At 35.4% G+C, this 17,118-nt stretch overlaps 1 protein-coding gene across 1 annotated transcript in view; it reads left to right on the top strand.

The window, feature by feature from the left end:
• Positions 1 to 16,522, top strand: part of LOC150087946 (nuclear hormone receptor FTZ-F1-like) — a 171,829-nt gene extending 155,307 nt beyond the window's left edge. Inside the window, exons 4-5 of the mRNA XM_090369285.1 lie at positions 12,751 to 12,851; positions 14,833 to 16,522. Coding sequence (XP_090225411.1) covers positions 12,751 to 12,851; positions 14,833 to 14,979 — 248 coding nt within the window. The 3' untranslated portion in view covers positions 14,980 to 16,522. The remainder of the gene's footprint in view (positions 1 to 12,750; positions 12,852 to 14,832) is intronic.
• The last annotated feature ends 596 nt before the right edge of the window (positions 16,523 to 17,118 follow it).

Here is a 17,118-nt window from a genome sequence, read left to right as displayed (position 1 = left end):
AAATGCGATTTTGATTTCTTCCAAACTCGACGACCTTGGAATCTTTTATCATAGTAACAAGTTTCGAAGATATATTTTTCCTCATGTGTTACTTTTTTTTTTCTCGTTTTTTTTACGAGATGCCGTAAAATTTCCATTCTTACTATCGTTCACAATGTGTATAATTAAGTTCTCCAAGATGTGTATAATTCGTTTTTATAAATATTTAAATAATTAGGTCATATTACGCTACTAATTCAACAACATCATGTATGTCTTTATCCACTGAAACACTAAATACGTAACAAGTCGCTAATTGTAGCTGTTTTATATACGAAACTCTGCCACTATGCTTTTATATTCTAAAGAGATGATTACCCTAAATAACAATGAACAATATTTAAGCCTTAAATATACAGGAAATTTTTCTCCTTTATACTTGACTTTATTGTGGTAATTGCGATTTATGTTAACGAGTGTTGTCCTCAGACGACGGACGGTGCAAAAGGGTATCCGCCCCTTAAGAAAATGCCACTGGAACTCAGTCTACTAAAAGATTTATTTGTGTCAACCAACAAGGCCTAGAACGTTCATTTGATTATCAATGGAAATTGGTTGGGTGCCAGAGAATACTTGGAAGCACATTGGGATATTTAACCATTGTGCTGTGGAAAGACTTACGAGTCCGTAGTATGTTCTTCTTGAAATCAGACCATTTTTTTCAGTGGTCCAACTACAATTCAATCACACTGGTTTACTTTCAATGTATCCCATAGTTTTATCATCTAAACAGAAGCCACCAGCTTCACTCATATTGCGCACTTAGTCTTTATAAAATGAAATAGCAATAGCTGACAAAAAATGATATCGAGTAATATGGAGACCTTATGAAAAAGAAAGACTGCACTTCTTTGAAACGAGATCTTTGTAGAAAATAAGAGAAATTTACCTCAATATGATACTGGGCCGAGTATCTTAGTGTTCATCTAATGCAATTATGCACCAAAATGTTCAAAAAATCTCCCATAATTGTGTGCATCGATAGTTTGTGCCTGGAGAGAAAGTGAATGAAATAGTCAACAAGAGTTTAAAATATGAATTTGATAGTATATAACAGAGTTATGGTGCTCAACGTTCTACGCTGATATCAATATTTGAAGAAGAATAAGAGAAATGAGCATTCTAGCTCTGTTATATACTATCATATTGAAACGAGATCATAATTCACTATTATGCTCACTTTAATTTTGATCGTTAATATATTCGAAATTTTTATTATAATAATAAAATGTATGTCAAAAGTTATTTCATTTAATGGTATTTAAGAAATTTTATAAAATTTTAATAAATGGATTTTCGTTACCTCCTTTCATATGTGTTTATTGATAAAAGTACATATTCTGTGATTTAAAAAAAAGTGCATGGATTATAAAGGATGCTTAAAATGAGGCATTCTTCTATCTAGCATAACCAATAGTGATTCAATCTAATTTTGTTTGTACCAGTATATCACATTTTCTTGTGCTTTTCTTTCAGATGAGTGAAAAGAAATGGAGAGAAGGGAGTAGTCGTACATCGCTGTAATTGCTCACAGACATATAACTTACACGATATCTTCAATGTGGCCAAATTTGTTGCATTGACCCTTTTTAATTAGTCCAAGTTCCAAATAAACTTCTGAACATGGAATACCTTTTCGATGATAGGGTTCCTTTTGTCTTGCTGGTCGTTTCTTTTCTTGCGTCCTTTATATACACGTGACTGAAATCTCCTTTGACTGAGTTATTTTATCGGTGATAACAAAATATGGAAATTGCTGATTCATCGAAGAATATTTTATTCAAAATCGGCTTCAAATTTATGAAATAAAAACAGCTGAACGTTCAAAGAAGACGCTCTCTATTTGTCTTTTATTCTGTAGATTATTTTATTATCAAATATTGTTCCTGGCGATGGCTACGTTGTGAGGGGTACTACATTCCAGATAATAAGGATATAATATAAAAGTAACTTTTCTTTCAAAAAAAAAAAAAAAAATGATAAACGTTAGATAAAATGAGAACGGGGGTGCTGACAATGTACAGTCGCTATTCCCGCTATTTCACATAAGGTTAAATAGTCCCCCCCCCCTTAACCACTTTTAAGCCTAAAATATCTTACAATTTCATTAATTACTTCAATTTTGAAAATTTGAGTAGGCCAACAACATAATATAATGGCACACTGCGGTTACTATATATAATACAAAATTTGCAATATACGTTTGTCTTCTTAAAGCAGATTAATTGATAAAACATCTTAAAGAATGGCATATGCCACATCAGTGGCTTATCATCACAAGCTTGGTCCTTGTGGAGCATAAGTTATTTTTATGTAACGTTCTCATGTTTCTATTTTCTTTTGGACCTCCCCCTCCCCTTCCCGAGCTCAGGGTTCTGGTGAGGTTACAATATCCTGTAGCATAAAATGATATGCCACCGTTCCACATTCAAATAGATGTGGGTGGTAAGAATAATTCAGCCAGAAAGCGGCTTCAATCTGAAAATAAATGTGATTTACTAAAGTAGAAAAAGTATGTGCAGATTTGCTATACGTGAGTAAGGCAGAACGGCAAGTACATGGAGCGACTCGTTTGCATTTGCTATGGAAGTTGCAAAATGTTTAAACCACCATATCATATTACCCCGAAAGAAAAACTATAATTTTTTGTTACCTCTAAAGTTTTCAAGTGCACGATGGGAATTCTCACCAACGATTAAACCTACACACAGCTGCATGATGATCCTTTTTTTCTGCCACGTTAGCTGATAGAGATAGGATGTACGATGGGGCGTTCAAAAAGTTTGTATTTTTACTGCTAAAAGATTAAGATATTAGTTTTAAATTTTATACGTATTTAATAAAGATCTTAAAATTGTTTACCAAATTTTATGGGTTTTCTGATGTACTTTTTTAATTATTAGGCATTTGTGTATAGATATCTGCAAGATGGTTGCCACGATTATCGGTTGATCCTTGAATGAATCAAAGCCCATGTTTCATCTATTAGAAATTCTATTTCTTTTTTCTAAAAACGTCTGGCTCATAAGGAGCGAATGTTCATCTCTCGACAATCGTTGCGTTCACTTTGCCAATTCTTTACGCTAATGCTTACATAAAATAAAAACACAGAATGCGATAAAATTTGGTGTATAACTCTAATAATATCAATATTAACTCCTTATGAAATATAATATCAATATATTAATTCCGTTATAGCTAAAATATGAGGTTTTCCTGAAAGACCATTGCACACTTGGTCGCTAACATGACCCCTCGAGCAAGTGTAATGGAATTGGATTGAGCCCATTACGGCACTCCTCGAATCACCCACCTAATCCATCTTATAAACGGCTGCCCCATTGTAATAGTGTGGTGAAGCTCTGCCTTCCTGGAACACCAATTTCCTGAGACAGTAATCTTTGGCATGATCCAGCATATCGAAGTATTCCATTAATCATCATGATTTGCTTTCCCAACTTGCACCTTTTCCCTCTGAAAAAACAGAAACTGTCAAACTTACTTAATTGCTGAAGAATTTTCTTCCCAAATAGATTTTAATCTTCCAACCACTACTTAAAAATCACAAGAAAGTGTACTGGTTTTCTTCGTATGTCGGCTTGGTGGCTTATTGTTTGTTGTGATATACTTTCCAGGCCAGCTCATCTTTGTTGGATTCTTTGAACTCTTGACATCTTGGCATAGTCGTTCCACTGTTTCATCACTGACGTCCCGCTTACATCTGCTCTTCTTTTAGCACACAATCTGTGAAATTTTCATATCACACTTAAATGGGGCTCCTGCCTGAGAATTCTTCTTGAATTAGGTTGAGTATGTGAGGTACTCTCCTTTGCGAATTATATTTCGTAGACGTAGCATATGGGCTCATCCATCTTTTATTTTTTGCATATGGCGGATGTGATGCCATCTGAGGGAATGAATATGTGAAACGGACGAACAGTGTAAGATAACTTTCAGAATTTTTTCTTTCGAGGTAAGTATGATATGGTGATATACTCTGTATACATTCATTGTAATAAATTTACAAAGTTATTAACTTTATTTAGAGTTACACTATTATTTTAAGAGCATTTAATTCACTATTTGGAAATAAATCTACAAAACATCAAAATGGATAACTTCATTTTGAGCTTTTGTTTCTTGACAGATACAGTCCATGCTAAAAAAATACAGCACAAATGCTGATTTATTACAATTATAGTTATGTATTTATCTGAGAACTGTGTCGTCTTCTCTTATATGTAAAAATCTCCCCTCAATAATTCAATTTTATTAAAAGAAGAAAAAACTGAAATGGTCTGCATGTTTCGTAGTGAACATCTTTTAAACAGATAGTTCTAATATAATAGATCTTTAGCTGCAGTACAGAATAAAAAAAACTCAAGAAAACAAAATTGTACTTTGTTTCTGGGAAAAAAAAAAAGTGTTATGATCCGCAGCACACATAAAATTTGCAACTGAAAGCAAAATCTTTTCTATATTTCATGATTGTGCCTTTTTCAGGCATCTCTTTGCCGCCATAGGATTAGTATTAGCAGAGGCATATGATGCAGGAAAGCAAGCTTATACAGCACAGCCAAAAAAAAAAAAAACCCTTCTCATTTCACCCATCCATTTGCTCCAAAAGTTTGTCCAGTTCTTCCTTGAATTTATTTAAGCTATCAACTTCCACAACGATAGATGGAAGTCTCTAAGGCAGGAAGATTTGAAGGGTTTTTGCTTCAAATCTCCATTGGTAACACAGTAGATAAAATCAACCTTTTTTTTTTTTTCAGGATGGTGGAGCAAATAGGTTTCATATGATCTATTATATGATTTTTCGTCCATACTTTAACGCGATTTCTGGCGCCCTATAGCCTTAGTTGCATTCGGCGCGTAACAGACACACACACACAACCCTGCTTCAGGATGAAAGGAAGAGCATTATACTTTGCAAAAATATAAACACAGCATACTGAATTACACAAATGTATGTACGTATTTTTGTAATATGGGGGGAATTTTTTCTTCCATGTAAAATTGTATATTCTGTATAGATATAAACACCATATATAACTGATAAAAAAAAATGACTTCTTATGTTATCGCTTTCAAGGAGCCACTCAAAATTAAAGAGAACTGTGAGAAAACTAATCATCTTGCTAATTGGTAAGCCACCCGGTTATCGTATCTGTTTAAAACATAAACTAAACAAAAGATGTATTTAAGTTGATAATATTACAGGTGGTGGGCATGAGCAGCAGTTGTTTAATGCGTGTCAAATTTTCTTTCCATTGTAGGAGCACAAATGTCGCCTGTAAATGTCCAGCCCAGATTGCATTTTTGAAACTGGGTGGTGTTGACCTTGGTCATTCATCGTCATTTGCTTCGTTCATTTCCACGGCACTTTGAACGAACAGACAGTTCCACGATCGTGTGACTGAATTCTGTGAGTGCAAAGAGATCCTTCGAAAACAGTTACGCATTATCTTTGGCGTAATATGATTCCAACTAGCTAGGGTCTAATACCATTGCACCCAGGATGTTAAATTCATTTTCTATACATGCGTACTGTACACATCATCTGGTTCTCGTTTTAAAGTTAAAGATGAAAGTAAACCAGCGATTTCTTTCTATCGTTATGAATTGTTTCCAGTATCCTTTAACCAATGACTTTTTCCTTCCTCTTTTGACAGTCCAATGTATCCGAGATTGAGAAATAGTAGAGTGAAATTCCTTTCTTTCTAGTGCTCAAAATTGCATTAATTTCAGTGATAATCGTTCTGTAGATGTAGCGCGACATAGGGTCTTTTAACTCCCAACACGAACATCGTTGTGTTTTGAGAAAGGTGAAAACAAGAGTAAAATTGCGGACATTATAACTGCATATTGTTCTTTTTATTTTTCTCGATAATATTATTCGCCATATTGGACCCGGTGAATCTCTTTTCAAAGCAATCTCTTTATATGCAAGAAAGAAAAGATTTAAACTCATTAAATTCACAAATTGGCAATATATCATGTTATAAACGAAGAAGCCAATCCTCGCTGCAGAATTCTGGCTCCTTAAATGGGCTAATCGGGAAAGCTTGTCTTCCACCACAGGACAGAACTACAGCCTGAGCTACTTCACTGGGGATGCAGTGACTACCTGCTATCATTTAAATGGAACGATTGGTAGCTACAGTTAGAATGATCACGTGCCAAATCTCAACATCGTGCATTTGGGATTCGTGTTACTGTCGAATACCCAAGCCAGAACTTCGGTCAACCACGATGCTCTGTTTGAAGCATCGGAGACTTCATATCATGCTCCTTTCCACACCATCTGCCAAGCTCTCCTGTGCTTCAAAGAAATTCGTTCGCTACGAGCGATGGCTAAGTACACACACCCATGCTTCTGTAAACAAGAGCGCATCGATAAGTATCCACAGCGAAAGTATGAATGTCATTCGTATATATTGTAAATATAAGCTTGCGTGATATAGAATTGTAAATACCGCTAATACTTGCATCATGTGAGGAATCATGATAGCATGTTTCATTTTTTTAATTTTTACTTTTATATCGTTGTGTAGATAATTCATTATTTAATTCTGATGTGAGCCCCTGGCCTTTTAAACCGTGACGGGACAGTTGCAACTTTAATTACATTTATCTACATTTTATTCATGGAGTTGTAATAAAGATTCTCTCTCTCTCAAGTCGTTGCTGACAGGAATTAAAACTTAAGGCGGATTTACACTTGGCAATTGCAATTCGCACGTGTGTTAGTTGTTTACTTGGTTGTTTACTCTGGTTGTTTAACCATATATAAATGAATAAGATCACCTACATCACGCTAACTGTGATCCAGGACAAATCCGTGGCTATCCGCTAGAAGGCAGACTTCTGCTCATCATATGCGCCACGAATGAGTTAAATAGCGAAAAGATACAACTCACCCATTACGTTGATTCTGAGCAGTAAACTAATGGGAGTAGTTTTTTTCATCTTCTCCTTCTCTCTACCATTTCAAGAATCCCAGATATAAGTGATTCATGTATCCGACTGACTGCTTAATTTTGAAGGTGAGTTAGAAATATTTTTCTTTGTCGATCACAATTTTTTTTTTTTTTCATTGAGAACACTGAGAAGAAAACAATAAAATGATATTTTAATTTGGTGGTCCACCGATAAAGATAGGCATTAAAAGGGGTCCATGACCGAAAAGTTTTGCATGACACTAGTGTACACATTCTAGTGAGTCGGCCGAGTACTTAGCCCAGTACCTACAGTCAGCTGGGCGGGTATAGGGAGCAAGTGGCTTGAGAAAATGGATAAGAACATCGAAGGAACTCATTAATGGAATTGTAGTAGTTCTATACGAAGAATTAATACATATTTCATCGAGAGAATTAGAGATAAGTCGTTGGATAGTTGTCTAATAGTGCATGGCATCTCACATAAAGATAAACTGATTTGGAAATGAAAATTCAAAATCCTATAGAAATGTAATGGAGGAGTTGAAAGACAATCTTCTATACGCAGGTAACTTTAATGTAATAAATATAAAAGGTAGAACACTATACTGCACGAATTTCGAATTAAAAATAATTTATTGAACGGTAGTGCCATTTTGTAAATATAGACTGAATAATAGAACAACTATATTATATAAATAGATTACTGAAATAGAGTACATAAAAAGTAAGTGGGGTGAGGGAATGTAGAAAGCCGTACGTTAGGCTTCGTTTACATACGAGGCACTGAAGCAGATGCGGCAGTGCTTATTTGCCTCAACAAATAAAAATAAAGATCCTTCACTCCTCTTTAGTTTTATTAGTTACTTGGGGAAATAAATACTGCCGCATCCCCTGCAGTGCCACCTGTGTGTAAATGCAGACTCACGGCCTTCAACAGCTGATTTTGGGGTTTAACCCCCAAATCCCACATAAAGTTGTAAGCTCTGCAGACTTTATCTTCTAAGATGCTCCTCATAGAGATAATGCTTAGCGCTCAATTACGCTAAATAATAGAGATAATACTATGTGCCCTTCTTGCCGATGCCCTCGTGGGTAGCACAGTTGGTAGAATTGCAATCTTCCCCATATTGAATAGAAGAGATTTGAGTTCGAATTTCGTCAGTCAGGGCGAGGAATTTTTATGGGTTTTTTTTCCCACAACGTGGCTGAATTAGTCGGTCTGTCATGGTAGCATGATTTTTTTCTCCCGGAAACTCGGATTTTTCGACCTGCAAACAGCAATTCGATCACAGAACATGCAATTTACAGGCATTATATACGGCATAATATGACCTAAGTTTCTGATGCACCTAAAAACTCTACATCAACGACAACAGCCTTACATTCCATGTTGAACTTCATGTCTTGCTGTATCGTAATCCCCAACTCTTTCTCATCCTGAACATCCTTTAATTCCTCTCTGCTAATCTCTTACATACTGGGTTTCTGTTTCTCATACTTTAGCTTTTATTGCATTAAACTTTAGCTGCCCTTTTTCCGCCCATATTTGCAAGCCAGCACGGTCCCAACCTTTTAAGTTGTTAGCAAAGTTTTCAATATCATTTTTGAAAAGATAAGAAATAAGAGAGATCCAAGTACTGATGTCTGAGGGACAACACTTGTTATTCCATCCCACTCCGAATAATACCCATTTATGACTATCCTCTTTCTCCTGTCCGTCAAGCATCTCCTATTCCACCGGTGGATCTTCCCTGTTGTCTTGACCTGCTCTAATTTATATGATAACTTCTCGTGAGGAACCTTACTGAAATACAGATATATAATGTCAAAGTTGCTTCTTGATCCAATTGCTTTATAACCTGGTCACGATAATTTTCCAGATTAGTAAGGTAAGATCTCTCTTCACGAAACCATGCTGTGAGACATTTAGGATACCATTCTTGTCGAGATGGCAGTAGTATTAGTAGTAAAGCATGTGATGCAAGAAAGCAAGCTTATATAGCATCAGCCAGAGAAAAAAAAATCATTTCACACATCCATTCCCATTGTCCAGTTCCTCCTTGAATTTATTTAAGCTATTAACTTCCACAACAACAGATGGTTTATGTATTGCGTCTTTAGCCATAGATATAATTGATCATCACTTTTTTGCTCCTCCGTTATGGATTTAGGAGACATTGGCGCTTCTTCGGTTCGACAGGATAATCCCTAAATCTAATGATGATCTCATTAACGTTACTAATGGTTGGATGCACTCACATGCCGTCTTTTTATAACTGGATATATGCCATCCGTTCCTGCATCTTTATACTCTCTCAACCTGAGTAGTTTTAGATAGTCGCTTCTCTGATATCATTATAGTATATTACTTATTTTGTGATACTGTGGTATCAAGGAAGCGATACCAATATATTACCGTCCCCCTCTTGAGACTAATATGGTTTCAATAGTAAAGGATCGTTGCAAGATACTTACTCATTTCGGCTGGACTGTCGATCATTCCACCATTTTGATCTCGAATTTTAATCTTAATTTTCCATAAAGGATAGTGTAATCAGGGTGGATTTCTTTCGGGCCCGACTATTCAACAGTTAATATTTTATAAACATTTTAATTAGAATACCATTATAATTATATTCAAAATCAAATTCAATTAATGAGTTAACGTACATACTAAACGTAGTAGAAACTAATCATGCAATTATGATAACTGTACTTTCGTGAAGAAAGTTAAAACATTTAAAATTGTTAGAACGCTTAAAATTTATTAATATGAAAGATGGAATACAAATTGAGAGTAAATTTAACAGTGGATAAAAAATCATGTGGGCTGCTAACCGAACGAGGGCAGATGCTGACTGAGGGCACGCAGTTGATCACGTGATGATCGCAGGAAACTGCCTTGCAATGGCAGGTTTTTCTTCTTTTTTTTACATAAAATTCTGCACAAATGCTTAGTTCAAAAAATATCTCTGTATAGTTTGTCTTTTTATACGTATAGTATAAGTTGTGAGTTTTAACAACACTTTTAAAAAAGTGTCGTGGTGGCCGGCCGATTATAGATTCCCGTTAATCCGAAACGCATCCCGTATTTCGAAAAATGTTTCTAAAAATGCAATTTGCATTTATATGAAAATGCGTATCTATAACTCAACTCGCATAACTCATGAGATAACTGTTCATTATCGTTAATGGCTATTGATGCTTAGTAGACATTGCATAGGCCTATATCTTTAGAGTACCATTTAGAGTTGACTATAAGGGTATTTGTGCGAAAAGTTTGATGCTTTTTATGATAGTCTCTATCCAATTTTAAAAGTCAGAAAGGAATACGTCATTTGCACTTAATTTTTGCAATTAAAAAAAAAAGTAATGCATGCTTTGACATTAATTTTTCTCATTTACAGTTCTATATTCACTCACAAGGCTTCCATAGCCGAGTGGTCAGGAGCGGGAGTGCAGTAGCACACGCTCTTTGAGTAGACCGGGGTTCACGCCCCTGACTGCTAAATACAGTCGATCTGCCAACTCTCGCTGGACCAGCTTGGCAGATTATGGTCCATTTTCCTCAACATGAATTGTTGAGGAGGCTTCCATCCTGCAGTGGATTGATAATGGCTGCAGACGTTTTCACTCACAAATTTACATGGAAGATTTTCACCTCGTGTAAATCCGCCTTTACGTTCAAGCCATTTTGACTGAAAATGGCCTGATTTTGAGTAAAAGAATTCTGCTTATCAAACACTTGGAAAACATTATTCAGTATTCCATTACCTGCGTCATATTTAGATAAATATGATCTCGGAAGCAAAACCTATCTTTATCAAAGGGATACCTGTATGACTTATTTAATGGTCATAACAAATAAAATACAAGTAGGAACTAGAAGTCTATCTGCGAAGCACAAAAAGAAGTTCAGCTGTATGTAAAATCTTGAAAATTGAATGCATTCCATTTCACATAACCTTTCTTCATTAATATTTCGTAGTAGCTTAAATATTGTTGTATCCTGTTTCAGTTTTAATAAGGAGGCATGAAACTGTAAACTTTCATTTTGGTTAATGAAAGTTTGTATCATTTTTCTTTATTAATGCACCGAACCCATTCGACGCCATAATAAACTCATTCTTCACGAAATTAATCTTCAATGAATTTGGTGGACATAAGATTCCTTGCACACGATCTTCAGTAACTGAAAAATTCACCTAATAATTAATTACTAAAAATATGCAGGCTGTGAACTGAATCTGTCAAGAATCCTCCGTAACTGGAATAGGTATAATTTGAAGACTCTAGCATATTGAAATCCGATATACCATTACAATGATCATTAGGAAACTTTTGTTTTTGAATGAGGTACTCTCACACTGTCAGTTTAAGTACGTCCCCTTGATCAGTTCTCTCTTTGTCGATGTTCGCCGTTTGTCAATCTCATAAGCCAGGAATGCATATGCAGCAATTTTTGTACTATCTTTACCACCAGTGACGAGGATATTATCTTGAAATTAAAACTTTGTTCTGTATAATAGAAAGTATAGACAACAGATATCAACCTTCCTCTGCATAACAATGCGAACTGTATCATCCAAGTGTAAGTGATTATCTCAAGCCATTTTACTGCTCATTAATTCATGTTTTCCTGCAACATCCCTAAGCTTATCTAAGAAGTCGTTGTATAATGTCTTTGCAGGCTCTTTTGGTCAAGAGCTGGTTTTCGGAGATACTCTTTCTCCTTCAGTGACCTTTGCCCTTCTTCTGGCGAAGATGATAAAGAACACGAACATATGAAAAAAAAAAGTCGTCTTTACAGCACCCAGGATATGTTTCTCTGTACACATCCTTCAGACTTGTTTAATACTCTAATCACCATAAAGTGACTACAACTTGTATCTGCAGTTTTACGAATAATTAATTTTTAATTACCTTGGATATAAATAATTTTTATACAATCCTTAACATGAAATACTTAAAGTTGCAATCTATGGTACTGGGAAACAGCACTAACCCTACAATTCCTGTCTCATAGATACATTCGTTTTTATAACGAACTGATGGATTATCTTGTGTAGAAGGATGCATTATTCCAGCTTCCCTTTTGATTGGCATTCAGAATAGAGGCTGTAATTTGTCTAAACGAGATGTACATCGATATATCTGAATCTGTTTGCATTTTTATATGAAATACTTGTTTGTTGCAATGCAGGCGTTTTGATTATCTGTTGAACGAGACGTGTAGGACTTTGTGCTAAAACTGTACTATTCTTCGTTCCCTTGGACACCTCATTCTCTAGATAGGTGGTCGAGACTTCTTTTGTCAAAAACGCTGGCATTTTTCTTTCCTTGATACGTTGAAGGAGATTTCATTTGAAAGCATATTTCAGCTAGAAATAAAAATTCCACAGTCACGTGTTCTGTAGAGGTCACTGTAATCACTAATCAATAGTTGCGTTAGCACACTATTCTAGGACATTAGTTGCAAACCTCTTTCATTGATCAGCGACTCATATCATAATTATTACTTATTGTACAAAACGTTCGTAGTAATACGAATATTAGTTTCATCACCGAAAAATTGTGGAGAAAAAAATAATAAATAAATAAAATGTTGCTTGAGCAGGAAATGTTTGTTGTTCATGATTTTATCTATAATTATAATTAATTAATAAAGAAATGATGCAATTTTCTTTATATAAAGTTACGAAACTCTTGTACCATCGTAACTTCATTTGCAGTATCAGAATGGTAACTATTATTTTCTTCCCACCAGAGGTTCGTCCACTGTCCAACCTACAATTAGTACATGAGGCTCACGAGCAGACTCAGCAAGCCCTGCTAGAATATACCATCAACTGTTATCCACAGACAACAGTAAGTATGAAAGCATTGTGCACGCAATGAACTAAGACCGATTGTGCAGTATTACTAGGTCCTTTCAAAGATGCTAGCAGGATCCAGGCCAGTTGGTGATTTGAGGTCCCTATTTTTGATTATATTATATAACTTATACTTTTTCCTGAACTTGGGAGCCTCTTCGAGCTTGAAATCCATAACAAATGGCCTGGGTGCCCTCCGTGTGACATGGCCTGAATATTACAAATTCCCCATGCCAAAAACACATGAATATACAGGGTGACCACAAACTTCCTTTGTGAAACTAAAACGTTATTGTGTGAATGGGGTAAATGATGCAAACCTGAAAACACGTCCAGGTGATAAAGGATACCGTCAAGTTTTAATTAGAGGTGTTCACTGTGGGTACTTTTAGTTACTCTGCAGATGTCTTACCTATAATCCAATTCTTCTCATATTCAGCACACTACATGCCTATTAACGCTGCCGATTGCTCATAGATGCATTAAGTTCCATAATGGTTTCTGGCATGGGTGGAACATACACCTGGTCTTTCCGCGAACCCTCGGAAAGTAAAATCTAAAGGAATCAGATCAGGGGATCGTGGGGACCACAAGGTCCTTCTTTTCTAATCCACTTCCAAGGAAACATTGTCCAGGTTTGCACGAATTTCTTTGTAGTAATGTGGTGAAACACATTAACACAGTGTTGTTGAAAAATCAAATCGCCATCTTTGTCATCCTACAGTTTAGGCAGGCATAAGGAAATTCTGTAACATGTCTAGGTACACAATGCCTATGACGGTAGCTTCTCCACTAGAAAGATCTGTACACTTTGCAACAACTCATCAGAACGCCAAATTCATCATGATCCGTTTTACGATTATGCTGTCATTTACGCCAAGGCAAATAAAGCCACGAGGTTCGTTATATTGTGTATATTCTATGGTCGATTTTCCTGGTCTTCTGCATGGGGGAAAAAAAAAAAAAGGACAGAAATTTTGAAAAGACCGCGTTCATAACCACCTCACTAGCCGCAAAGAACCACAATCTGCGCGCACATTTTCCGTTTGGTGAATAAAAACTTGATGATAAGCTATCATCTGGAAGTGGTTTCAGGTTTGTATCAAGTTCCCTATTTACATAATAACGTTTTAATTTTGTGAAGGAGGTTTGTGAACACTCTGTATACATAATGAATAATAGATAAGCAAATTAATTATAAATAAATGAAAAATTAATATTAATTACTATAAAATCTACTACAAAATTGTATATTGTTATCACTAATTGAATAAAAAAAATTTTGTATCCCATTAACAACTTATTTATGAATATTGTACATACATGCAAATCGGACTGAACCGCATGCCGATACAGACATAATACACAGTATTATGTAATACTGAGTTCCGTTTCTGTTTTCCTCCATGTAGCAGACCAGGAAAACCGACCATAGAATATACACAATATAAAGAACCTCGTAGCTTTATTTGCCTTGGCGTAATATAAACTGACACATTATGACCAAAATAATCGATGCACCAATAAATCCTCGAAACAACCACTGCTGATTGAAGCAGTTCGAAAAATTTCTTTATCAAAATTAGTAAAAATTTGTAGAATGTCATAATTTCTCAAATCTTCTCGGAAAGCATAGACCTCTCATTAAAATATTTGTATATCTGTTTTTTCTTAGTTGGGGTTGGTTCTTTCCTGGGTTGAAATCCGGAAGCATATAAAAAATAAAAAATTGCGTGTCCTATTTGTTAATTGAGCGCTGTTTTATCAGCTGCCATAAAGAGTTGTTTGAGATTCACCTGACACCGAGCAGCTCTATGAAAGAAGATTATTTTACAATTAAACTCAATTACGACCAAACTGCAATTTTAATATGTACTTGACCATCCCTACACCAGAAAAGTTTTTTGATTTAACCTTAGTAAAATGATTTATTATTATTATTATTAAAAGCTAATAATGTTTCATTTTACTTTCAGGATAAGTTCGGACATCTCTTACAACAGCTACCAGAGATTCATCTAATAGGCATGCGTGGTGAAGAATTTCTTTACTATAAACACCTCAGTGGATGTGTACCTACGCAGACTCTCCTAATGGAGATGCTACATGCCAAGAAAAAATAACCAATTCGTGTCTAGGCAGAAACTGAATTTGAGTGGAAACTTTCTTTTCGACTGCCAGATTTTCTTTGTAGATGGCAGCACTGTTAACGCGAGCATTGGTAATCAAAGACTGAAGTTACCGTAACTGATTGTGATTGCCCTGTTTATGGACAACAGGGATTAAATGAAAAGTGAAATGTTGTGGAATATTGTTTTTATTCTCATATATTGCACGTCGCAAACTTTGTACTACTAACGGAAGCTGTTTGTTAGTAATATCCGGTTCTTGTGATTTTTATTTGTACAGCTGATATATTGTAATGCTCTTTCTATATCTGTATAGTGTGTCCGCCATTGAAAATAATAATGTTGCTTCTTTGAAAAAGAAAAAAAAAAAACGAAAGAAAGGTACAAAGCTGATATGAAGATTCATAAACTTCGACTGTTGGCTTCAACTGACTCAGGGAAATCACGATAACCTTTTTCTGGTCAACCGGTAAGAGGGGGGGAGATCTAAAAAGCCTTCAACCTGGCCAACTGTCATTCGAGAACTTTGTTGATGGCAAAATGCTGGAGAAAGATCGTTCCATCTCTTGTCCATTGTTCAGACACGTAGGACTGTTTTTCGGTAGCATGCATTAGAGGGCTGTTGATAGTTGAAGCTGAACATTCCCTGTTGGGGCTTTGTAGGATGTTATTTTTATACTTGTTGGTATTTGATTAAATACTTAAGTGTTTCGGTTGTCTGTGTCCAGAAAGAAAAGAAGCAGCTTTTTTATTATAATTATTATTATTATTACATTTCTGATTGTGGTAATTTGTGGTTGTTTTAGTCGCCTGTGTTTTATCTTGAGCTATTCCAAATCGATCTTTTTGTTAATGCTTTACTATTTTCTTATCTTGGAACGAATTGTATGAGCTACTTACTGCCCAAGATTTTTAACACTTTTCTTTTTATAAACACAGAATTAGAAATTCTTGGACCTCTACTCTCTCGAGTTTCTCAACCTTTTAGTTGGTATTTGGGTCTACTACCACAAAACTTCCACAAAGTTAAATTCCAACACAATAGGACTACTTATTAATTGGCGATGTTTCTGTATTTCATATTGATTTCATCAGGCCTAAACAGCAATTTCTTGGCGGGCGTTACTATTGGCTTCAAATGACTCCTTGTACAGTTAGTAACATCGCCAAATCATTCCAGATTAGGCATGATGACAGGATTCAATATGAAATCTAGATACGTTGCCAATTATTCAGTGGTTTTATTGGGTGGGAATTTAACTTAATGCGATCTTTTAACACAATAAAATTCACTCGATAATAATAGTTCACGTGGTTTTAATTAGTGTTATCCATGTTTAATTAATTAATTATGAACAACCACGTAATGGCCTTCTCTCAACATCATGAGCTGTTATAATTTAAACTATTTAATTAATACAATAGTACAACATGTCAAGGAGGTGCATATATAATTTATATAAGTTGGAGGTTATTTTAAGCATGGGCAAGGTCACCTTAAGGTAATTCGGCGCCCTAGGAGAGTTGTTATATATGGGCCACTGGTAAGTTTTGTTAGGTTTTTTTTTTTTTTTTTTAAGTCTGCTCAGAATTTGTGGCGCTTCCAGATGTTGACTTCCTAGACAACTATCTTGGAAGCTGATGGGTAGCTCGGTCATGAGCACAGGTGAAGTAGGGTGCCACCACCCGTGATATCGTGCTTTCTGCGGTCTTCGCTCCATTTATCTTTTATTATATTGAAGTAATATTTGAAACAGCTAAAATATAACGCTTCTCTATGTTAACATTTTTCAGTCAACCGTCAGAAAGCGCTGTGGTCTCTCCAGCAACCACGAGTGTTTGGACTTGCGCTCTTTTTAGAAACGACTACAATACACATAGTCGTTTCTAAAAGAGCATAAGTCCTATCACTGGAGAGATCACAACGACCTCTGATTGACTGCAAAACTTAACGATTATGAGAAGCGTTATATTTAAGCTCTTTCAAAATTGCAATAACCTGCGTTTGAAATGGTCTTTCCTTTTATTAATTATACTATAACAAAATTCTCCTATCCTTTAGTTTATTTCTATACATGCAAATTATTTTTAAATGTTGTACTCTATTAATTAAAATGTTTGAATTATAATTAT

The sequence above is a fragment of the Mastigoproctus giganteus genome, chromosome 3 (assembly GCF_048544385.1).
Source record: "Mastigoproctus giganteus isolate SK-2022 chromosome 3, ASM4854438v1, whole genome shotgun sequence".
In the NCBI taxonomy this organism is placed as follows: domain Eukaryota; kingdom Metazoa; phylum Arthropoda; class Arachnida; order Uropygi; family Thelyphonidae; genus Mastigoproctus; species Mastigoproctus giganteus.
This window is presented reverse-complemented; position numbering and strand designations above follow the sequence as displayed.